Source organism: Notolabrus celidotus, chromosome 24 (assembly GCF_009762535.1).
Source record: "Notolabrus celidotus isolate fNotCel1 chromosome 24, fNotCel1.pri, whole genome shotgun sequence".
Classification (NCBI taxonomy): Eukaryota; Metazoa; Chordata; class Actinopteri; order Labriformes; family Labridae; genus Notolabrus; species Notolabrus celidotus.
This window is the reverse complement of record NC_048295.1, coordinates 7,988,994-8,014,366: the sequence shown is the minus strand read 5'-3', so window position 1 is coordinate 8,014,366 and position 25,373 is coordinate 7,988,994. Positions and strand designations below refer to the sequence as shown.

General features: G+C 43.2%; 2 protein-coding genes across 4 annotated transcripts in view; both read right to left on the bottom strand.

Annotated features, from left to right (window-relative positions):
- The window catches only part of LOC117808193 (neuronal membrane glycoprotein M6-b-like), a 34,743-nt gene extending 14,033 nt beyond the window's left edge, over positions 1-20,710 (bottom strand). The window contains exon 1 of one of the 2 annotated variants that reach the window (XM_034677768.1): positions 20,624-20,710. In XM_034677768.1, the coding sequence (XP_034533659.1) occupies positions 20,624-20,627 (4 nt within the window). In that variant the 5' untranslated portion in view covers positions 20,628-20,710. Of the gene's footprint in view, positions 1-8,710; positions 8,907-20,623 lie in introns of those variants that run through there. The other variant, XM_034677767.1, reaches the window with a different exon arrangement.
- Positions 20,711-21,470: 760 nt separating this feature from the next.
- Positions 21,471-23,689, bottom strand: gemin8 (gem (nuclear organelle) associated protein 8). Of its 2 annotated transcripts, none has more exons than XM_034677775.1 (4): positions 23,582-23,689; positions 23,228-23,293; positions 22,408-22,738; positions 21,471-22,294 (listed from the first exon to the last, which is right to left on the bottom strand). In XM_034677775.1, exons 2-4 carry the CDS (start codon positions 23,228-23,230, stop codon positions 22,035-22,037), a joined length of 594 nt encoding a protein of 197 aa, XP_034533666.1. In that variant the 5' UTR covers positions 23,231-23,293; positions 23,582-23,689; the 3' UTR covers positions 21,471-22,034. The 2 variants fall into 2 exon arrangements, with proteins under 2 accessions (XP_034533666.1, XP_034533667.1); XM_034677776.1 differs by having other exon boundaries at positions 23,532-23,658.
- Between the last annotated feature and the right edge of the window lie 1,684 nt (positions 23,690-25,373).

Sequence of the window (25,373 nt, the reverse complement as noted above, 5' to 3'; positions counted from 1 at the left end):
GCAACTGTTGGAAAAAACTTCTAATATGATTAGCAATGCTTGCTTAAGGTAGCAGAATATGGCTCTTTTTGTTTGCTGATATTTTTAGGTTTCAAGAGGTTACATAATCAAGATACTGAATGTAGCAATGTAGAAATGTAGACTCCAAATAGGAACCTTTCAGCAGTTTTATTTTTCATTATCTGAACAAAGGTGCTTTCATTTTTAAAAGCATCTTTGCACACTATGATGCAAGAAGACTGCATTTGTGTCACTAATGGGATTTTGTCATGATAAGTACATCAGCAGAGTATTGAAATAGGATTTGTGCACAGTTGTAAGGTGCAGTCACGAGGCTGAGATTACAAGTGGCTCACTGACCGCCTTCACAGTGTGAAAACGCTCGTAACAGGTCCCTCCTGTCTTTTATCCTCACCTTGTCAGAGGCAGCATCACCTGTCCTCAGCTGCCGTCTGCTGGCTCAGCGGAGCGAAGTGAAAGTCATTAGCTTGAGTTCTGTTCCACCAAAATATAAAATGGCCCTTCTGGCCAGAAGTGCCGTGCCATCTAGCTAAATGGCTCAGCTGTTGCGCAACCGACTTGGCTAACGTCACTTTCCCTGAGATGTCAAAGAAGTCGGTGGCCCTCCCCTGGCCCCTTCGCCTCCACTCATCCCCCCCCCCCCCCCCCCCCCCCCCCCCAATGTGATTATGGAGATTCACTTTCCTTCAGCCTCAGGGGCTCGGTGAACGCTGTGTGGATGAGTGTGTGTGTGTGTGTGTTTGTGTAGTTGGCACAAGAGCCCAACTGAGCGTGTACTTGCAATATGAGTAACTGCAGAGAGTCTTGTTTACTGTAGTACAGATACACTCTCTGTGAACGCTAACAGATTGTATAAATCAAATATTAAAGAAGTCTATGATAAGACGTACAAATGCCAGAATGTAATAATGCATGGTAAAATATGTTGCAGAAAGAGGGCTATTGGCGCCAAAATGCATGAATTGCAATTGAACGTGTCTCAAATAAAACTTGTATCAGAATAATTCATCTTTACAACAGTTTCAAATCAGGCTCATAAATGGAGCCCAGCAGCTGAGAAACAGAGTGACCCACACATGATAAGGGCCGAGTCATTTATCGATGTCAGCCCCGGCTAACGATGACGAGCGCTAATCGGCATCAGGCTCTTTATGGGCCGTGGATGAGAGGAGCAGATTGGGCATCAGTGGGTGATGGAGGAAGGCCAGAGGAGGTTGGCATCACTCAGGAACAAGGCATGCTGCGCCAACCTGCCACTTGCTGCTATTCATATACCCACTGCAGACTGGGGTTCATAGACGTCTTGTTGCAGGGGGATGCTTTTAGATCACTGTTTTTGTGGCCTGTGTATTTGTTAAAAAAAAATCACACTACGAGGTGTTGATGCACCCTTAGCTCATGTCTGCAAACTTAGAACAAACAAGTAGTTGAGAATTGTGGTTAATATTTGCAAACTTGAGAGGTTTTGGTAAAGTTCCCCACTTAAGTGGCTGATAAATGCATGCTTGTGTTCGCATATATTAACATTTATAAAACTGGATATGTTGGCTGTTTAAATGTTCAGTTCTCAACTTGTGGGTTGAGGACCAAAAGTGGTTCGTGGAGCTATGGAGTGGGTCATGAAGGTGTGCCTTAAAGAAGGTCATGATTTGCCTTTATTTTGAAGGACATGTGCTTCCTTTATCACAGCAGCATTGTCATTAATGCACACTCCAACACAGTAGGTGGTGGTAATGCACCTTAAAGCTGATTGTCACCCGATATTGGATGACAATTTAAGATATATGGGTCACAGCTGTCTTTAATTAGGAATGGTGCTGGGTGCTAAGAGTAGACCAGAACATTTACTGTAAAACAAACATCTAAGCTAATTTAGGACTATTTTTTCAGTTTGAACTCATCCGTGATGGTGCTGTTTATTCACAGTGTCAGTGCAATTATCATTTTCCATTAATTGTGGTATATGGACAGAAGTAGCCAGAAAATATGTTCTTAAAATGGCTAATTGATTAAAAAATAGTGTCAGGTTAGCGTTCTGTTGTCTGTGTTGTTTGATATTAACATTAAAACGCTTTAAATACTTATTTTTCTCTTTACAAAGACACTGTTAGAAGTTACAAACGCCTCTCTCTTAAAGAGACATACACTCTTTAAAGCAGGAGACACTTTATAACGTGCTTAGTGGCGGTCACAGAAACAAAAAAGCATTTTCAGTGGATTTCTCTCAACCAGAGAAATCATAAAAAATGTCTGCAAGACCCGTCCACACTCAAACCTGCTGTCTCAGTGAACATGAAAGCAAAGGGAGCGCATTTAAACACGAATGTGGTCACGGTGTGGGGACTCGGAGGCCTGAATAGGAACACAACGGTGAACCACATTCTCACCCACACGTGTTCAGAAATAGAGCTTCTCCTACAGTGCAAGCAAAAAGCACTGTCACAGACATTCCCCTCAACCACTCCTGGTCATTGACACGTAAACAAATACAAGCGCGCACACACCGACCCTAACACACACACACACACATGCATATCCAGATGGAGGCTGACAGCATGCTTTGGGCGAATGGCTTCAAATGAGGAACACATGAGCCTCTCCCTGTGTGACGGCTTTCACATGCTCCCACAACCTCACACACCTCCAGGGCGAGAGGAGAATAGGGGGAGGGCGTGTGTGTGTGAGAGGATGTGTGTGTGAAATAGAGATAAGCAGGGACTCAGGACAAGACAAAAAGAGGAGGACTTCAAAGCAGGGAGACATAAAGAGACACTGATCCAGCTGATGAGCAACAAAATAATCGGAAATCTTTGATCTGCAGGGGCGGATTTTGCAAGTGCAGAACAACATTTTGAGGACAAAGTCATGAGGATGATGAATTTTTAAAGACAAACTTTCAAATGTAGAGCAAGAGAAAAGACTTCTGTTTAGTTGTGGAATCCCTGCATGCATTATTAAACTGAGAGGGCAGCGAAATCCATCAAAAGTGACCCAGAGCTGAAGTCATAAACCGAGGCATGCTCCAGTTCTGTTGAAACTTTATGAAGACATTTTCAAACCTTGTAGCTACACTTGAGGAATCTGAATTATTGGAGCACCGATGTAGTGTGTAGGATGCCATAAGGACATAAAACTGGGGAGTTTCAGCCTCGGAGAGAAGTGGTTATGTGTCACAAAGTCAAGTAGGAGACGCACGCATGCAGGTCTGCACATTTTGAGTGTGTGTGGGGGTGTGTGGGAGAGTAAAGCGGTAGAACAACGGTGGCTTTAACAATGCTGAAATATCCAAATCAGCAGTCAGTTTTTACACCACATGCATAAATATTGTTCCTTTTTTAGCATGTCATGTCAGTAATGACCAATATGGACTTGTGATGGCGCTGCTTTGGCTTGGCTGTTAACTGCACACCAGATATTCAAAGCCAGCACCAAGGGTTTGACTCCAACCCTTGGCTGCACGTCATTCTCTACTCTCTCTCTCTCTCTGCAGTTTCCTGCTCTTTCCTATTTTTTTTATCTCTCTATAAAGGACTTAGAAGCCCAGAAATAAACAGTTTAAAGCTTGTATGATGAAGTTTTGATTTGCGTCTATTTTGGCGACCCCTGTGGACAAAAGCAGGATCTCTTTCTTTGCTTATTAGCATTCAAATTCCTCAAATAGAACTATTCTGTGTTGTTTTTTATACTCTTGTTTGCTTTTGTGGGTCATAGAGAAGCATGAGTATTAATTTCATTCCATCTACATCTACAGTTCTGCTTTTATCAGGACTAGTATGATATTTTGTGCCTTTTAGAACCAACAAAACCAAATAGTTCTTCATATTTTGTTCTTAAATTCAGTATTGAGAGGAAACTTGTGCATGTTGTGCATTTTGCCGTTAGCAAAGCTCCATTAGATGAATATGTATAGACTAACTGATTAATTCTGCACATTTTCCGCCTTTAAGCTAATACGCATACAATAGCTGAATATAATGAGTATTTTCCTGCTTAAGGAGGGTGGAGAAGAAGCTTCTAAGGATTTGTGTGTGGCATTAGCGATGGCCTGCAAAGTGGATTACAAGGCATAACAACACCGAACACGGGCAACAAGTTCATTCAGAAGAAAAAGGGCCCAGAAGTCACCTCTGGTCACCTCCTGATATTTACTGTCTGCTTTCACAACAGCAACAATGATCCATGAAGGATTGAGATGTTGTGTTGAACATAAAGTTAGTCATGCTTGATCTACTGGAAGGTCAGGGCAGGAGGTAGAGGAACGTGTCCAGTATTTATTATGAGGAACACGGATTAAATGTCAGCACCAGCAGGAGAGGAGTCCGGCTCCTCTGCTGTCACCTGGTCATCAAACAGGTTTTGGCCTTTAGATTCAAAACCTGGACCTGAGCTCAGCTGGACTGTATCGCTGAGGCTTTTTTTTCCTCATGAGACCTCTATTGCACAATAAGTTACTCAAAGAAGACATGCTCCTCTTGTAAAATCTTCAGTCTATTTTGCATTGAAACTTGAAGCATCCAATACTTGGTTAAACTATAAGTCTGTGGGTACTTCAGGTCCATTATGAGCATGCAGGGCTCCACAAATAAGTTGGCAATGACATACAACATCCTGCTACACTTCCAAAATAAGACTACATAATATCCTGCCAGAATTTAAAGCACCTGTAAGGAGTTTTAGCTAGTTATGTAACCCTCTGAAATCAACACTGACGCCTCTGCATAACCTACAAACGCCAAAAAGCAACAAGACTGATAATTTCTCTATAGGCTACAAGGGGAAGCAGCTACTACTGCTTTAAACCCCATCATTCCCAGTTTATAGCTGGTGTGTGTTTTGTACCTTTTTGACTATTTGTTAGGACCAGTTACTTCTTTGAGTTGCTGATGGTTGCCTAGCAACTGCTCCCAATTGTCTCCCGCTATTCCTGTCAGGAGAGCGAGTAAGTATGTTTCACAAACATTCGTCACCTTTACTTGATTCTCAGCTTCACCTCCTTTTTTAAAATCCGTCATCTTCTATAAACTCCTGAGCACAGGATCTTAACATCCCCCTCTGCTCCTCAGGTCAAACATCACAGATTCTCCCATGGTGAAAACTTAAAAGCCTGATTAAGAGCCACTTCCTTTGTGCTCCAGACGCTGCAGCGAGCTCTGCCCTTCCATGCAGAAAATTTGACAAAAACCTGCGCCCCTCCAGACGATGATGTAATCTCTTACGGTTCTGATCTGAGCATTATTACCAAAGGCGGGCGAGTTAGTGCTGCGTTATGTAAGAGTGGGCCCGTACACACACACACACACGCAGGGAAAGATGGAAGGTGTGTATGAACAGGCCAATCATTTACAACAAAGAGGAGGACAGACAGGCGCAGTGTGAGTGACTCAAATTTCACTCAGGGCCACTTTAAAACCCTCAGAGCCGCTTTAGGGATCCATATTAAAGGTAAAATAAAAACGTCACGTGGGAGGTGCTCCTCTCTTTAATCAAACCGTCTCATACTAATGAAATCAGATGAAAATGCACCTCAGAGAGCATTGTTGATGTCTCATTATCCCGAGCACAGAGCACCTCTACTCTACAGACATGCAGATTACAGATTATAGGACGCAATCAAGCAAAAAGATCAATCCATACTCACAAATACCACCACCGGGATTATAAACCCTGCCTCTGATCTGTGTTCATTTTCCGGTTTGTAATTACTCTCAGCTCAATGTCATGTAGAGACGCTGCAAAGAGTCACAACACTGGTGCAATCAAGAACACAAGCTGTTTAGCATAATTAAGGTAGCTAATGTAGTCACTGCTCATCAGCATTGTCTTTGCATCTAGGTTGCGAACGTAACATCTGATGCTAATGCAGGATGCAAAGACAAAATTGCTTCCTACTTCCAAGCTAACTTAGTGGCTCTAGCAAAATCATGTAGCTAAATGGTACTCTGTCTCATTTTTTGTTTGATGTTGTATTTTTAAGTCAGTTTTTTTCAAATGATGGGGTTAATTGCATTTAAGATATTGCATGCTAAGCACCCTTTATGCTAAGCTAAGCTATCTGCTCCTACCTCAATGTTGAACAAACAGGTCTTGTAAGGTATCTATCTTCTTGTCTGACTCTCAGAAAGAAAACTAATGAGACAAAATTTCCCAAAATGTCAACCTAGTCATGTAAAGTAGAATAAATCCAGTTTTGTGTGATTGGTACGGGCATATTAGGGCTGGTTCGATATTGAAAATTGAAAGCTTTATAGAGAATCCAAGGCCATTCTTGTCTTTTTGCGTTCTGAAAGGATGTCTAAAACTTTATTCAACATTAGTGACTAAGATACATACTAAGCTGGATAGTTAACTGTTGCAGGATGAAAATTTGTATGGTCTTTTTTGGACAATGTGGGTAATAAGGACATTTTGATTAGCCCCAGTAGAAGCAGATACACCTGGCTTGGCTTTGTTTTTGAATTCTGAAAACTTTCTGGTGGAAAAGTTAGTTATTTTCTTTTAGTTGGTCATCACAACCTGCGTCTTGGAATTCTGATTTTCTTTGTTCATTTAAGAACTTCCCACATCTTCTGCTTGCACCGGAAACATGATGTAGCAAAGCAGAAGAGGGCAGCGCTGGCACACACCAACACAAGCTCCTTACATGACAGCTCTTGCCGTCTTGCCCCCACTGTAAATCTTCAGCTTCTTAACGGATGCTATAAGCTGATGGTCACATTCCAGATGTCAAAGGCACACACAAATGATTACACCGACAAATAGGCCATCCTCCAATCTCAAGGCTATTTCGGTCCTCTGGTGTGGGCGGGTTCAATTGCGTAACATCACACCTGGAGCACTGCTAGAGTTTCACCACTTTAACGTAAAAACGATGAGTAAGAACTTTGGAGGGTTAAGTGTAAATATGGCCGCCCTCTTGTTCAACTTCCCTCAGGGTCTTTTAACTCACTCGCCCGCTCTGTAAATTGAAGATACACAATGAGGGCTCTCATTGGACAGCCTGTGTGTAGTGGCACGCCTCAGGAGAGAGTGATGTAATGTCTTTTTGAAACATCACGGCTGAGGGACACCCAACTCTATGGCTTGCTCCTTACGTCACACACGCTTTGACCCAGCATTATATTTGTAGTGGGGAGGTAGAATGTGCAATGAAACTTAAATTATGTTGACATTTTGAGGAAGAAGTGTTAGTTCTAAAAAGGAGATTTTTTGTGTAATTGAAACAGAACATCTGAATAACCTGCCAAAACTGGAGCGATAACTCTGACAATTTTAGCAAAAAGAGTCAATATTTCACCAGCTGCAGCTCAAAACCACCTAAAAAAGTAGGAAATGCTTCTCTCTAACTGTTTTGCACGCCTCAGACTGCAGAAGAAGTCTAAAAAAGCGGGTGAAACACCAGATGATTGAGTGAGGTGACTGTGCAGAGCCCTTTAGGCCTGTGTACACTGACTCGGTGTCAACTACCACAACAGTCTCAACAGGCAACTGAGCAGAAAGGCATCATGCCAGATCAGCTGCTGCTGCTTGCACTGCACTGATTTTTCTGACACAAATCTCATTCTTTGCACTCTTATTCTTCATCAAATCCATCCACGTAACACGACAGCCTGTTGTTCGAGCACAAGCCCTGCTGTCCCCAAAGTGATGTGATTTTACTACAGAGCCACAGTCATAAGCCACATCTTTGCATGGGCAGTGAGTCCTCAAATGCACACTGACACACCTGCACTGCTCCTTCACTCAGATCCAGCAACAGTTTGGTTGGATAAAATCGACTAATTTGTGTCTGGGCTTTGGTGTGCACATGAAACATCACATTCCTGCAGCATGCATGTTACAAAAGCAGAAAATTGTACGTGCATTCAGTGCCTTTCAAAATGACGACATTATTCTATGACTAATATGACACAGTGCATCTTCTATAGAGCATGAATTGAACGTGGGCAACCTACAGAGGCTCCACTAACATGTCTGAGCGAAGGGGTTGTAACTGATGGACGCGAGCATCATTTTGCGCCAAGTGCACTAGCTGATCGCCCCTTTTGCAGCCTCACATACACGCACACACAACACAGGCTTCATATGTTGCAGCAGCGTCGACTAATGATGCTCCTGTCAGATCAGACACTGAGCCTCTGTGTGTGTGTGTGGTGTTGGGGTGTGTGTGGGGAGGGAGAGAAGGGAGAGGGAGGGGGGGTCGCAGATAACAATCGAAGCAGGGCTGCGGCTGCTGCACACCTGAAACAATGCACCGTGCACAGAGCGCCGCGCCTCTTAATCAGCCGCTCATTAAGGCAGAAATAGGCTCATGATGGTGCAGCGGTGCAAACGCTAATTGGCATTAATGTATGCACCGTAAAACAAGACCAATTCATCCACCCACCCACCCTCTTATTCGCCCCCATCAGGCTTCAGATCCCCTTTGAAAGCACTCTGTCTATCACACACAAAACGTCAAATAACGCCCGGGTTCGTGGGAATAATCTCCACCATCAGAGACTGTTTTCTTTTTCTCGAATAGGTAGAGAGGCATAACGGAGAGAGCGTGAAAAAAAAAAAATCACCAGCTATTGTGTCGCGCACAAGCGAGAAGCCATTGCAAGTAGGTTAAACCGCTCAGCCTGGCGCAGAACGTCTCCAAAGAAAACACAGGAAAAACGCGCAGATGTCAGCGGCTGACCGGGCGTACCTTTGCTCTCCTGCCCCTCGTCCTGAGTCTCCTCCGCGTTGGACTCCATGGCCGGCTTTGTCCCATCCATTATTTTAGCGGAATATAGTCTCCTTGTGGCACTTGTATACCTCACAGTCTGTGGATGGTGGAGCCTGCTGTGGTGGTGCCTTGATGCTCTCTCTCTTTCTCTCGCTCGCTCGCTCGCTCTCTCTCTCGCGCGCTCCTCGTACACACCCTCCCTCCCCCTCTCTCTCTCTCTCTCCCTCCCTTTCCCCCTGTTAAAGCGTAGCACTGTCTCTTTATGTGAAATTACAATCCAGTTTCAAGATGCAAAGGCGCTGTCAGATTTATTGCGCACATGTGGATTAACCCCCAAATGATGCCTGATTTACCTCCTAACCCCTTTATGATTGAGAGAGAACAAATAAAGTCGTTCCTGTGACGTCTGATTGACTCAAGTTCTCGAGATGCCAAGGTGCCATCATACTGAATTTATTCTGCACATGTGGATTTGACCCTAAACTAATGACAGATATTGCATTTTGCCCTTTCATAACTCTCTTTATTGTGCTTGTAATTATCATAGTTTTTGAATATCACTTCTTATAACATTTTATGTTATAACATTTATATTTTAGTGTGTGGTTTAGCCCTCAAATCTTGCCTCATAGCGGATTATGACCACTCAAACCTCTCTGGACATTGTTGAAAATGATGGTCATTGTTACAAAAACCTTGCAATAACACTTGATTGTCTTATAATATCTCAAAATTCATAGTGCTGTTCAACTGTGTTTCATTTGAGCATGTGGATGAGCCCCCAAATTATGCAAGATATTTCATTTTGCACCCTTCAATTCCCTATTAAACCTCCTTAATCTTGCAGCTATTGTCCTCTAGTTTCTCAAGATTCATTGGTTCTGTCCAATTTCTACATATGAGTCAGCCATTGACCCCTACGCCCTAATAAACTGCAGAAAAGTATGCTTATGGTTTAAAATACTTAAAATATGTCTCCTGGGTGTGTATGATTATGTTGGAAGGTCTGAAGATGCAGAGGCGCCATAAGATTGAGTTTATTTTATCCCCCGCATATTGAGTCCTTCTAACACCTCTGAATTGTTGAGAAAATGTTGCACATAGTGTAAAATACTTCATATATATATCTCTCCTGGTGATACATGGCTGTCCTACAAGGTTCAACTCACTTTTAATCATCCTGTTAAGTCTTTAATGTCTTCTTTTGTTCTTTGATTTTTCAAATAAAACCAACATTCTGCTTATTTCTGCGCCTCAGTGGAGCAGAGGAGGATATAAGGACAAAATGTGCAGGAGATGTAAATATGCAAACTCATGGGTAACCATGCATGCATGAACACACACACACACGCACACACACCAAACCACACACTCACCGCCCCCTCTCCATCTGGTGAGTTGAGAGTGAGGGAGGGATGGATGGAGGGAGAGCAAGAGACAGAAAAAGAAGAAAGAGTGGACACGAAAAAGTGAGAAGCGAGAATCGGGGAACATTTTTGGAAATTTTAGTTTCGTTTCACTCATCAAAATGGCCTGCATGTGCAAAATTAAACACCCATCATTGCTAATTTAACAGTTTAAGATATTTTAAGCGCCCAATCAGCATCCGGCAGACAAATGGTGGCTGTGTGGGATGATGTTTAAGCCGGTGGGCGTGTTGAAGCAAGACTCAATTCTAATGCTGTCAAGCTAATTCCCCTTTGAATAAAAACGACAAACACACAGGATGCATGTTGCTTTCTATGGCATTAGAGTTGTATAATGTTTCCATTTATAGTTAATTAAACTCCCATCTACTCCCACTCAAATTGATGTGTTCTTTGATTGGTCCTGTTAAACCAATCAGAGCACTCAAACTGCTAAACAGCCATGTGCTTGGCTTTATTTAAGAGGGGAGCCTTTGTTTGCATCAAAGGATGCTGATTGGCTGTGTCCAAAATCCCACAATCCAATGGGAAATCAAGCAAGGTGAGTCCCCTGCTCCCTGAAATATAGTGAAAAGTGGGTGTGGTGTGTTTACCCCGAAAAAGAGGTGGAGGGAGGTGTTACTGTTTTCATCATTCACCCCGTTTTCTAATAATAAACACATCCTGAAACAAAGGGACGCCATCTGTCCAGAATCCTCTTAAATAAGATTTCAATTCAAGCCCACGTGGCCCTATTTCAGACAAAGCAAACAGTCCAGGACCCCCAGCAGCCCCCCCTCCTCCACTGTCTCCTCACAGACAGAGGTGAGCCCACCAAGCCCTGATGCTTCCCCCCCAAACAAAGCATCAGACACCAGAACAGCTAACGTGACATTAGCGACATTTAGCAGATCCATTTCCCCCCAGGGCTGAAATTAACACCCAGTCTGCACCATATGCTGCTGAATCAAAGGGGGTCACGCATCACTCTGGCATTTTGACATTTGAATGGCTCTCTGATATTGAGCCATGAGGTAACCTGATCCACTGCATTGGAGACTGTCTTTGTGAAGCATCACTGAAAGCTCTTAACTTAGATCTCAAGAGTCAGGTACGAACCCCAATACAGACCGACACACATGATAATTATAATTTAAGAACAATCGGAACAATCACAAAGAAACCTGGTTACATAATTCCTGTATGAAACTAACTTCACATTTCATATCAGCATCCAGCGACAAATAAAAACAGGAACAGAAACTAAAATTGACACACAAACAGTCTTAACTGACTGTTATTAGGCTTTAAGGGTGAGTTTCAAACCCCCCTTTTCCCCCTCAGAACCCCCATAATCCCTTGCTGGGTCACACAGATTAAGGACTTGTCCAGAAGATGAGATACAGTGCTTGCTGGCACTCGTCACTGTCAACACTCACACACACACACACATAATGTTCAGTGGACTCCGGCCCAAACCTTTAACTTAAGTTGTGTTCCAGAGACGTCAGAAAGTTGGAAATCTCATAGCTCCTTCGGCTCTTCCAAGTGGTCCAATTGGAATTCCGAGTAGGATTTCTCAACCCTACTTACCTCACTTCACAAATCAAACCAACACTTTCTCCGTAAGGAAACACGTTACAGAGTTTGACTATCAAATGACACCAACAGGGTTACGCCATTAAATTGATGTTCATTAATGTGCCCTGTCTATGTCTCTAGTGTCCCCAAAGATGGACAGCTGTATCCTCTGGGGATCATGAATATGTAGGCCTCATTTCTAAGACTTATTCCTTATGAGACATTTCATTTAAACCCTCCGATGTGAAAACCATAGTGGCACCAATAGGGACAGTAAAGTAATTTGGGATCAGGGGGGTCATGAGGGGACCATGAAGGTCCGCACAACATGTGGTGGAAATCTGTCCAGTTGTTGATGGGACATTTCACTCAAAACCTCCAATGTGAACACCACAGTGGTGCTAAAAGAAGAAACAAGAGGTCTTAAAGTTGGTAGGGATCCTCATCAGGGGACCGTGAATGTCCCAATGTAGTGGAAATATTTTCAACTGGGTTTAAGCCTTGGAATAAGGCACGTTACAAACCCCTGGACGCACAAAATCTGTAGTTTCATATTTGATGTATGCACTGAGAGATTTGTTGAAGGGTGAATGATTTGGTTTTATTAAACTCCTTAAAATCAAAGGCATGTGTGTTTATGTGTTAGGCTTTATTTTATTGTTAGGGGAGTTAGGATTCCCATATAATCCCCTTCAGCAATATGAAAGATAATAGAGATTTAAAGTTGAATTGATAAATCCGCACACACAGCTTGTAGTTTCAACCTTAAACATGGAGTTTGTTTGTTTAAGCAAGTGTAACATCTCAAAAGCTACCTTATGTCCGGAGTTGACCCTCTGACTTGGCTCAATTATGCTTCATCTTGAGCAATCTTTGGCCAATTTCTGTGCTTTCCTATCTGCCTCAACGAATCTTGGCGGCCATTAAAGGGAAAGCCACGAGTCCCCGTTGAATGCCTGTCTTCCCTCATTACGGTGAAACAGAGAAGAGACAGTGGAGCCCAAATGGGGCCGTCCAAAAGTAATGAGGACATTGCAGCTCTTCTCTGTCTTCAGATGTTGAGTTAACAGGAGAGGACGCATCAGACTTCAGACACCTCTGCACACAAAGTCGTACCTTGCTTTAAAACTATATAATAGTCTTCCACATCAACCATCTCTGCTGCTCAGATCTGTCAGCGATGCGATCAGTTCCTCGAAAACTTCTGATGCTGCCTCGTAACAGCCTGAGCCAGAAACCAAATTTATCATAGAGCCATGAGGAGGGACTGACTGAGAGGAATCGTGTCAGTGCAGAATCAGAAAGAATGATTTCTACTCCTACGAGCGGCTCAGCTGAAGGCGAGAGCTGTTGACATGCAGCCAGTGTGTTTAAAGCTTTCTGTGCTGCTGCTGCCTGAAAGCATCAGAGAGAGAGTTATCCTGTGGACACTTAGAGTGGAGTGTAAATAAGTAAGTTGTCCCATGTGTGTCGAAGCAATCAGCAACAAGATGCAGCATGTCCGGTGTGCTCTGTAAAAATGAACTTGTTGATGAAGCTGCATGTCATAAATGAGCTCAGTCAGGCTTGCATGATTGTATTAGTTTCTTTTTCCTCTCACTTTGGTCTTAAGTATCAGATGGATTCAATGAAACCATCTGTAGACATGCATTGCCCCCAGAGGATGAACCCTAATGACTCTCCCATTAGCACCATATGGTTCTGGTTTTGGGTGAAATGTTCTCCTGAACTATTTGAAACACCTATCACTGACATTAGGTCCAAATGAAGGTAGGAACCTTGGAAGGACCCAGCCTTCGTAGCGTTAACGGTCAACGCTCTTACACTTGCATGAAATGACCGCAAATGTAAATGCTGTTTCAATTAACTACAGATAAAAGATGCATCAAGGATCAAGAATCTGCTTTAGATACCATTTATTGTCGCCTTAGTCTTTCCCCTCGGCGTCTGTGACACTCAGCCTCACTGCAGGCATCACATTGACCTTTTAACTGTCTTCCTGTCACGCTGCTCGAGACCATTAAACGTCCCTCTTGTCGAGGCTCTGACACCCACTATTCCGGCTCTGAGCTCTGATCCCACAGGTTGACCTCACTGTAACCCCCTCTTTCTGTTGTCCCAAGCCTTAGTGAATCTCTGCTGACTGCTGAGAGCTACTTGTGTCTGTGTCCATCTGAATCCCAGGTCATGAATAAGTGACACTGCAGAGGGGTAGGAGTCATTCTCGCTTAGTTCTCCTCGCTGGTTTGATGCTCTTGCTAAGAGAAGGAATTTGCATTTAAAAGCAGCGACGGCTCGAAATGTGCATGACATTTAGACTTTGATGAGGGACAGAGGAAGCAGATTTTTTAAAAGCTCCTATGAGGGGTCTGTATGTGGTTTTGAAACAGACTGAAATCATTCAGATCAAAGATTTTCTGCTTTGTCCACAGGGGGCGCCAAAATCAACACATCCTGAACGTCGCTCACAGGAGCTTTAAGTTTGTCACGACTCATTTCCAGAGCACATTTTAAGGAAGTGAAAGCTGACTGCTCTTTTAATGTGTGGCTCAGTTTCTACAGGATGAAAATATCTGCTTATACTCACTTTTTTTAGGCAATGCAACCAAAAAAAGAAACGTGTTGTGCTTGTAAATGTATCTAATTGGAGTCAAACTTTCCCCTGCGTAACAAATTTAAGCTTCTGTCTGATCCCGTCTCTCCCCGACATGCCTCTCTCGGCATGTCCGTCTTTATCTGTTTGCCTATTGATTCATCCGCCTGCTTTAGTCAAATACAAGTGTTTTATCGGCGATGCTGGAAACAGGCCATCAGATGAGCAAACATACAGAAACAAAGACGCCGCTGCACACACACACACACACACTCACACACAACACTCACACACACATGGTGTCTCAGCGTCGGCTTTATGAGCCTCCCGCTGTCGCTTTAGTCTAATCCTTGCCATTTTAATGGGCTTCTGGCTTCCTCTAAAAGAGAAACCTTTGGCAGAGCACAAGGTCTAAACACCCAGCATTGTCTCTCACCTGGGAAGGTCCTCTGCTTTTGTCCCCCTGCAGAGACTATGTGCTGGTCAGTGTGTGTGTGTGTGTGTGTGTGCTTTCATGCATCAAAGTGTGTTTTCTTTCTGTGCATGTGTGTGTCCAGATCCGGGGCCCTTAATCTGTGGTAGTGATGATGACCCAGTTTCGCCCCCATCCGCCCCCCTCACCCCATCCCCCCCAACCCCGCCCTCTGCCGACGGTCGCCAAGGAGACGCTTCCCTCTCATCCCTATGGTCGGATGCTGGCAAAGGTTAGTCCATCACACACACACTTACACACACACACACACACTGGTTATAATGACATCAGCTTGAATAAAAACACTTTCATTGTCAATTCAGGTCAATCCCATTGTGGTTTGGAGTTTTAAAGGAATGTTCCAAATAAACACAGAGCAGGATTTATGTTGTAGCGCAGCAGTTTCCTCTTTCTTTCTCTCAGTTTGTCCCTCTCTCCGTCCTTCAGATGAAACAGGAAGCGGCCAACTTTAATGCAAATTCATGCAAACTAATCCCATCATGCTTCGTCATCACCGCGCCGCCCTGAAACACCTGGGCCTTCTGTCTGAGCTGCATTTGCATTCGATTGTTGCAGTTTCACTTTAATGTGTCATGATTTAAGATAGCACAACAGGGCCTCGGTTTTGGCCTCTCTTACACACTCACACACACACACACACACACACACATAATCCAAACACCCACCTTCCACTGGAGCCAAAATAAAAAAACAAGAGGAAGCATCTCTGAGATATCCCCTTTATTTATAAAATCCGACTTCTGTCAGAACAAATGGCTTAACCTACACACACCTACACACTCGCACACACACACACACACACACACATACACACACACTCCTACGAACCCATCCCCCCACCACCATCACCCCCCCTCCCTCTGTCCAATAATTTATCCTCCGAGCCGCTAATCCCGCTGGCCCAGATTTGGCCCACAGTCTGCTCCACATGATGTTTGTTGTCATCCAAACAACTGCACACACACTCTCCACATGCCAATCTCAAGTACATACACACACACACACACATATAGATACTGTATTCATATAGCGACCCAACCCCCCACTACAGGCGTCCTCGCCGCCTTCCTGCATCATGTGACCTCCTCTGAAGTCATGTGACTCAGAACTCTTGTAGCACCTGTGACCTACTGTACCGAGCTGCAGCACCCGCCAGCAGCAATGTGGGCTAAGAGAGCTGCTTCCATCAACTGTATTCATGCAAGGTGTGAGTCACCGTGTGGAGGGAATGCAAAGCAGGGTGGGCTCATCATCATCATCATCACCATCATCATCATCATGAGCATCACTCAGGCAATTCAATCTCCTTCTATCTCCGTGTCATGTGTGTATTGTTATTTAAAATCGGTCTATTTTTTTTCACGTGAGCTCGTATGATCTTCTGCTTGTGCCACAGATTTGGTACAACGCCCGCCTCGGAGCCCTTGCGCATCGCAGCATCGCCATGGCAACAGGTCCTCTCGACGAGGACCGATTCTGACACATCAAGAGTAGCCGACGGGGGCCTGAGCTGAAAAAACGCTCATGTGCAGGACGAGGGAGAAAAAAAGAGGAGCAGACTGGAACCAGGAAAGAAAGCCTACATGAGGGTTTTGGGAGGTGGGTGGAATCGAAGACTCGGATGTAGGATGAAATATTTAGAAAGAACTGGTTTGGTTTCTTCTCAAGGCTTCAGTCAGGGCCGCGGAGCTGGATGGAAATCACAGGAAACATAGTGGAGGCGACGACTGAAGAGCAGCTTCATACATAAAGAACGCCACATTATTAAACAGATAAAGGCAACATTATGTCACAAATAGTGACGCCTCTTGAAACTAAATATTCACCTCAGTTGGACTCTAGAATGGTTAAGTTTTGTATTTGATCCCCTGTGACGGAGAAGTGATCAATAAAACCACAAAGTCTAAATGAAGCACAGACTGTGGTGAAGGGAAAGCTGACAGAAGACGCCGTGACTCAGCCAAGACGACACGATGATTCACTCCTCAGTTAACGACTATAAAAGCAAGATGACATTTTCTTAATAACACTCGGGCTGATTATGTCTGAAATATTCTTAAACTGTGAAAACTGAGGATGAAGGACTCTAAACCTGGCCCCGAACAATTAACGAATGAATCACAGAAGTGTCATTATCTGTGATGGAGACAGCACACGTCTGTATCTTTAATGAAGGCAGATGTGAAGCTTAAGTTTGGGTGGCTTTGGAGTCACTGACCAGTAGGCCTCCAGTGTTAAAAATGAGGGTCAATGCAGAAATGCTTTAGACCCCAGATCCCTGAGTGCAGGTTTGGCCAAATGGATAAACCGCAAGCCTGTTTAGCAACGGGCTGGGTTCAATTCCAGCCCCTTTCCCTGCATGTCACTCCCCTGCTTTCTCCCAATTTCCTCCTCTGTCTACTGCCACATCCTCTCAAATTAAAAAGTGTAAGAGCCCCCCAAAAATTGAGGAATAAAAGGCTGCAGTTCCCAGAGTTTCCACTAGAGGCTGACTCCAAAAAACAAGCAATCCCCATTGACACCCTTGTTAAAATGCTCGCCTTTACAGCTGGATTAAACCTGCATACAGTGTGGTGAAGAAGCAGTTTTGGTCTTGATAGTCTATTTCTCAGTTTATGCACACTGTATAGGAGGAGAATGTTTTTGTAGCTCATTTGTTTTGGAGTTATTTAAGCTACAAGTGTTGCATAGTTGATATGATAGCTGGGATGAGCTCCAGTCCCCTGAGATCCCACCTCTCTGACTCTTTATGTCTGGTCTGGTCGATGGAAACCTCAGGTTGATTCAGCATTTCCAATATGGCAACCGCCACGATTGAGCTTCAAAATTCTGCTTCTTGGTTTTATCTGAAGCTCAATATTAAACCTTTTTCACCCACACACACTCCAGGCTGCTGATTCCAAATTTTCCAGTTTTGATAATCAGTGATGCCTGTGCTGAAATAAATCCACACAGCTCTGTTACTTTAACACGTGTAGATAGATTTGAGAAGCTGCCCCTGAGTCACATCAACACTTGTCAACCACTGATAATTAACACTGAAAGATCAGGGATGAAATGAGCTGTGCAGTTTGCTCAGGGGATGATCTGACATTACTTTGTGAAAATATGAGATTGAAAAAGGTATTAGATTGAAGGAACAGGCAGACTCAGTGTATGTTAACTCAGATTTGGAGAGAGGCAGTGTTTGTGGTTTGTGTTTGGCTTCCCCAAGACGACCATTCTGACACTTTCTCTGCAGTTTAAGCATTGGTTTGCTGTTTTTCTAATCAGGTCAGTGGATCGTCCCACTTTCTTCCCCACCCGAGTGATCATTTATTCCTTCAGAATAAAACAATCCTTTAAAATCTGAGACCCTTTGAAGTCTGGCTGCTTGACGGCTGCTACATTTCGATATCCGTTCTGCAGATCAGCGCACGGAAAAATCCACAGGAGAGGAGGACAGGAGAGAGAGAGGATACGAGTTTCCACACGGAGCAGCACAGAGAGACGAAGTGCAGCAGAAAAAGGAGAGCACAAAGAGCGAATTCACGAAGGAGGATGCAAAAGCGTGGGGGAGGAGGAAGGAGGAAATGGAAAGAATAATGATGAAGACAATGAGAGGAGCAGATGCAGATGAAAGACGGGATGATGATGATGCTGATGATGATGAGACGAAAGGACCAGTTAGAGCGGAAAAAAGAGGAGATGAAAGAAGAGAAGTTTACGACTTCCTCCAGCAGAAACATTGCACTAGTTCCCCATCGTGGTAAATCATGTCACTTGGCTACATCCTGTCGGTTCTCAACTTCTCACTGGCCTGAAGGCGATAAACAGGCCAGCCGCCTTATTGGAAACAGATGTTGTGAAGGAGTGAGAGACGGAAACAAAGAAAGAGAGAGAAACTCTGAAAGAGTTTGTCTTTGGGACCTTTAATGAGATCCATCTGAGTGCTACTGGTTTCAGGTCCGCTTGTCGTGAAACTGAAGTTCTGCCAGCACACTCTGGTCTGATTACTTCCTACAAAACAAATTTGGAAACCAGCAGCGGTCACATCCAGAGTCTGTGTCTGTGATCTCAAACATGCTGAAGTTTGACTGGTTATTAGTTTTACATATCAATTACAAACCCTGTAGTAAACAAGCCACACAGACTCCTTCCCCTTTACTCAGACCACAGAAAAATGAGCCTGAACTGAGGTTTGACCTTATTTCAAGTTCGTTCTGCTTGGCTTTTCATGCACGATGAACTGCTGTTATTATAGTCAACATTTATGTGTGCACTCATGTATTAATTACAAATAAGTTTAAGTTCAACCGTGGGTGTTTATGTCTCTTTCTGTACTGGTGTGAATGATGTCTTGGTGTTAGGTGGTGTAAGCAGGGTTCAAATGACACAGCTTTAAAAGGTGTAATCACTGTGGTTCAATCATTTACAGGGACTTTTGGGATTTAAACTTTGGTATCAGAACACAACATTTCAATACTTTGATTTATGACAAATTAGGAAATTTGAACAATGCAACTATTTTTTCACAAAGACGCCGTAGACACGTGACATATTATGCAATCTCATGCCGCTCGCTGCACCTTCAAACAACTGGATTTTAATGCTGTGCACTAAAATAGTAAATTCCTCTCTTCATTTCTTATCTTCATACATGCAACTTAAAACAGTCTGCAGGTAAATGATGTTGAATTAGTTTGCAGAGTGTGGCTAACACTAGAAGAACTAGCACCACCACCCTTCTGCAAAGATATGCAAACTAATACTAATGTGTAGAAGTAACCTGTATCTCAGGTCTGAGAGTTTCATTGCATTTGGAAGCTTCAGACTTTAAATTTTGTCCCTTTAGATAACTTTGATAAGCCTCCTCCCGCTGTCCTCTGTGTTTCCCCGAAAAGAACTATTGATTTCAGTCCGCTCGTCAAAAAAACAGAAGAGAAAATCCCCTTCTCCTCCTGCAGCACGGCTCATTTTCAACACAACAGCAATTGTCTTCCGTGTCTCAACCTTGTCTATCTTGTTTAATCTGCAGTGAGCCAGCGGATCACTCCCTTTTAATCCAATCAACATCAACTCTCACATGAGGAGTTGACGTGAGGATAAGGCAAGTGTTTGCACCGAAACACAATCAGGCAGGATCACATTTTTTAACCTCACAGTAGGAAACGTCTCTCTAAAAATAATCCAAATGAGTGAACACTGGACGGCACTGTAGGACTGCTTTTTGTTACCCAGTAGGCCTTTAAACTCGGGGATTAAACATAGTGTGTTTGATGGTTAATGACTAAAGTGTTATTTAACAGTAGTTCACCCTTCCCTGTCTGCTGACCCACAAACACAGACCTCACCTCACTGTGCACCAGACTCCCTTCATGTTTTGTCTGATTTTCAGAAATAGTCTAGTTCCATAAGCAGGCTGTAAAAGAAACCTCCAGCACAAACAGATGCTAACACACATAATGACGGCTGCAGATAATCGTGCAGAAGAGAGCGCGCGCAGGCTCAATTTCAGTGACGCAAACCTCTCCATGTCCGAAAAGCACAATAAATATGTGGCTGTTACCAAACAAACTGGTGCACCGGTGAAAGTAAACAGAACCTAAGTGGGTTACAATCTTGGTTTGAGCCTTTAAACTGATTAGAGGACAGACGAAGACAACACTGCATCGCACGTAGCGCGCACAGCACAGCAGAAAAAGTCGCTCCAGCAGCAGCAGGAAACTGCATCCAAATACCAAGAAACAGATAATAAATCGGCTGGAACAGATGCTGCCTGTCGTTAATGCTGAACCCAAAGAGTGCAAAACAGAAACATGCAAAAGAAGTGCACATACCCATGTTTTACGCGCTCGTGCAAACTGGCCCTGAGACAAAAAAAAGTGACCAAAAAACTTCCAGATGATGTCCACAGGTTGTTTGGAGGGGGCAGCATGCAAACAACTGGACGTCCCGTTTGGGAATCAGGGGGAGGTGGGGTAGAGGGGGTGACGTCATGGCCAGGCTAGAAATGGATCAGACTTCATTAATCCCCAAAACACTCCAAGTGCTCTTATTGGTTCTTGTCAACTTTATTTAAAAGTCAACTTATTAAGCCTGCAGTCATTTTCAGTAACAGGAGGAGTCATTCGTATTCATTTAATGTTTCTTTTCCCAGAAATGTATGATACTCATTACAAAGCTACGGAAGCCCTAAGTGGCCATACATCCATACCTGATCAGTAATGTCTTCAGGTTGTGTTTCTTAATATAACACTCTGCTTCAGCAACCAGTGGGTGGCCTAACTTTGACTATGTTTTAAAACAGTTTTACTTATGTGGCGAGCAAAAACAGCAGAGAGAAGAGGTATTTGATTTGTCCACAGGGGGGCGCCAATATCACACCAGCTATTACTTCCTCACAGGAGCTTTACGACTAAATCAGACGGTTCAAACTTATATGACGAAAGGTTAGAGGCTAAACTAGTCGAGGTGAGATTACTCAAACTTTTCTGTCGTATAAATCTGGTTTGAATTCTTCCTTGATATAATGTGCAAAAATTAAATGTCAGACTGGAGCTTTCAAACCTAGAAGCCAACATGTTTAATTAAAACATTTCTGATCTGCTAATGCACGGCCCTCCAGCTTCAGAGTAGTTACATAATTACAGAGAGGAACTGAGAAATGACGACTGACAACGCTGGTTTTATCCCAAACATAAAACACTTTATTATAAACAGAATTTACATTAAAATACATTTCCATCTGTTTAAAAAAAGAAAAGAGAGGGTGCCATGCCGTGTGCTGCGAGCACAAGATGAAAGAGAATAATCACCGTCCCTCCGGAGAGACAACAAAAACAGCTTTTAACACGATGTCAGAATCAGAGAGGCGCAGTTTAGCAGCAACAACAACAATCAGTCTTTGTGTTTGTGGTTCAGGGGGAATATCAGAGGCAGCCATGCGGGAACACTTCTCTAAATTTGAGCACGGGAAGAGGGTCGGAAATGTTTTTGTGGTTAAACTGAGTTGACAGGCATAAGAGGAGCTACTGCAGCATGTAACATCACGAGCTGGAGGGTAAACAGAAAGAGATTAGGAGGAACCACGCAGGCACATGTTTGAATATATTTACATCACCTGCAGCGCTGCTTCCTACTGTACGTCTGACCCTCACATGACTTCAGTTCACCGTGTTTTAAAATGAAAGACAGGTAGAATAGACGACTGTGCATGAGGTGAAAGTGCTGCTGATTGTCTCACAGCCATCACAGCTTCAGCGGGATGACAGGCCAGTACTTCGGCTGTTTGCGGTCACAGTTCCTGTCAAAAGTGAGCTGCATCGCTGCCTCCATGGCCATGATCTTAGCCGAGTCCTCGCCATACAGCTTCTGCATCTCCGCCCCTCGTCTCTTGCCGGGTCGCTCAAAGGGAGGAGCGGCACTGCTTCGCCAGGAGACCCTGTGCAGGTCCTGGTCGGCCGGCACGTAGCTGCCGTGCTCCTCTTCTTCCAACTGCTGCTGCTTCTCTGCAAGGACACAGAATCCGGTTCTTAAGACACACACCTCCAGATTTGACTTTTCTTTACATCATGCAAAATGATTCTTCACTTTCACCACATCTAACCCTGTGTTGTCTTACTCAGCTCTTCTCTGTGCTTCTCTGTCTGCGCGAAGTACTGCCGAAGCTCCTCGCTGATCTCCATGTTGCTGACGTCACACTCGATCTCACTATCAGAGCTGCCCTCCTCCTCCTCCTCCTCACTCTCCTCTTCCTCCCTGTGCCAGTCCGCGTAGCGCTGGTGGCCGCTTGGAGGCTGCTCCTGGCAGAATCCGGGGCCGTAGGCGGCCTCCAAGGCTTTTCTGTAGGCACGCCTGTGTCTCTGGTGCCAGGCCATGGCCTGCTGGTAGTGCTGCCAGTAGCGGCTGTACACAGGGCTGGAGAACCAGGACATCACGGTACTTATGTTCTCCTGCCAATGAGAGGGATCAGGACAGTTTATGCTGTGTCATATATTATTCAGTTTTACATCACTTGATTTTAGAGAGGGGTGGATGATACCAAAACTCTGAAGCTTGTAATACTTTAGTGCAATGCTTCACAACAGAGCGTTGAAGTGTGTGTCAGAGATGAAAAGTCACATGACTGAAAGAAAGCCTGAGAGCTTCGTGCGGCTTCATACACCCATTACTATTTGTTTTATAATATTAGATGGTTTCAGATTACATTTAATACATAATGGGACACTTCTCCACAAATTAGAACAAATTGACGTCTGAAAAAATGAAGATATATCATAAGAAAGATCCAATCTGTGAGTTCTTTTTGAGAAATCTGTAAAAAACAAACACATCATAATATCATGTGACATCTGGTCCCAACAGGTGTGTGTTTTCTCTTCCTCTTCCTCGTTGCATGTTATAATGTAATGTGTGATTATAAATGAATTGCATTGACTTACCATGATGCTAAAGATGCTGCGTTCAGGGACCTTTTTCTGCTGCCTTTGCTAAAATCCACAAACCACCTAAACCAGAGAGAAACAGGATGTTTACATGAAAAGCTGACAAACGCAGAGTGTTTTATCAACAACATTAAGCTGGAAGTCGCTCTCAAACATCACACAGACTGTCTGCATGTGGTCTGCAGGAAGCAGAGCAGCGTGTTGACATGTTTACAACAAAAAAGGATGCAGAGCGAAATTTAAAAACACAGCCCAACAATTATTATCATAATGCAACATAAAGGGTAATAATTAATGTTACCACTGAGTCGCATTAACACGCTGAGTGCCTCCTTTTTTAGTAATGTTTACCTCTGTGATTTCAGGTTACTTCCTCAAAGAAAATTACCCAGCAGCCTTAGAGGCGGAAGTACAAGCTGACTACCTGGTGCCATCTAGTGGACACAGTGAGAGCACGCAAACTATCTATCTATCTATCTATCTATCTGTCTGTCGGTCTGTCGGTCTGTCTGTCTGTCTGTCTATCTATCTATCTATCTATCTATCTATCTATCTATCTATCTATCTATCTATTTTTCTATCTATCTATCTATCTATCTATCTATCTATCTATCTGTCTGTCTGTCTGTCTGTCTGTCTGTCTGTCTGTCTGTCTATCTATCTATCTATCTATCTATCTATCTATCTATCTATCTATCTATCTATCTATCTATCTATCTATCTATCTATCTATCTATCTATCTATCTATCTATCTATCTATCCGTCCGTCCGTCCGTCCGTCCATCTATCTATCTGTCTATCTGTCTGTCTGTCTGTCTGTCTGTCTATCTATCTATCTATCTATCTATCTATCTATCTATCTATCTATCTGTCTATCTATCTATCTATCTATCTATCTATCTATCTAACAAAATTACAAACAATTACAGAATAATAAGCTTCAATGTTAAACTAACAGAGCTGAATAGAAGTATAGAAGAAAGAAAATATATGAATAATAAAGAAAATAATGATAATAAAAATAACAGTAATAATAATATTAATATAATATCTGTCTATCTATCTATCTATCTCAAAAAGGGAGTTATTTTGGTGTATGCATTTGATATTTAAAAATATTTACAATTTTATGATTATAAAATAAGCTCATCATATTTTATTTTTTAATTGGAGTGCAAAATATATGATATATATATATATTCTCTTGTTCTGCCTGCCTATCTACAGTAGAATGAGATACTCAAGCCTTCCCTCCTCCCTCCACTAGGTTGCAGTAATGCGCCTCAAACTCTAGTCACCGCCCACTGATAAGCAAGAAGAAGAATTCAAAATTCAAGGAGCCCTTTTGTTTGAATGGGAGCTGTGGCCTCTCCTGGTGTTTATCAATCAGTGGTTACACTTCTGCAAATAAGGGTCAGATATTGATAACTAATGTCTGGCTATGTTTTACTCACAAAGTGTCTTAATGAGTTTAAATATAAAACACCAAACTGTCTGGATAGTGTTTTAGTTTTTCTTTTAAGACAAATCATACACACATGGTCGAAGTTAGGTTCCAAATACCTGCTTCAGGTAAATGTGATAGCTGGCTACCCTGGTCATTAAAACATGGTCTTGAAAAACTGGAGATGAAAGGTCAAACAGCCTAACACCATTTTGACCTTTTTCATGTAATAGGTTGTTTGTGAGTATTCTGGGTTTAACAGCTATCTTACTGAAAAGCCAGACTCTTATAGGTTCTGCTGTCAGTAAAAACCTTCCTCCATGAACTGAAATAACGGTCTCTTTTTATTCTGTCTGGTTTACATGAAGGAACTAAAAGAAATGATGCTGCTCCAATTAAAGAATGCGGCCCTTGAGGTGGAACTTTACGTCTACAGGGAAAGAGCCTTATTGTCTTACAAAGGTAAGTGTCACTCTCTTGTAATGTGCTTCAGTCTAAACATTGTTATAACCATCAAATTGAAGTCATGCTATTGTGTTTTCTACATCTATTTGCGAGCAGGGCCAATAACTGGAGTCAGTTCATCGTCTGTAAACAGTTTTAATGTGAGGTTTGGGTTTGTCAGGTTTGGGGTGGACAATGTGGTTGGAAATGCTGTGAGGGCAAAAGCAAAATTACACTGAATTATTGCCTTGCAA

Coding starts and splice junctions, on each gene's coding strand:
- gemin8 (XM_034677775.1), bottom strand. Junction 22,295..22,407: donor GAAGCACAGAGAAGAGCTGA/GTAAGACAACAC, acceptor GTGTCCTTGCAG/AGAAGCAGCAGCAGTTGGAA.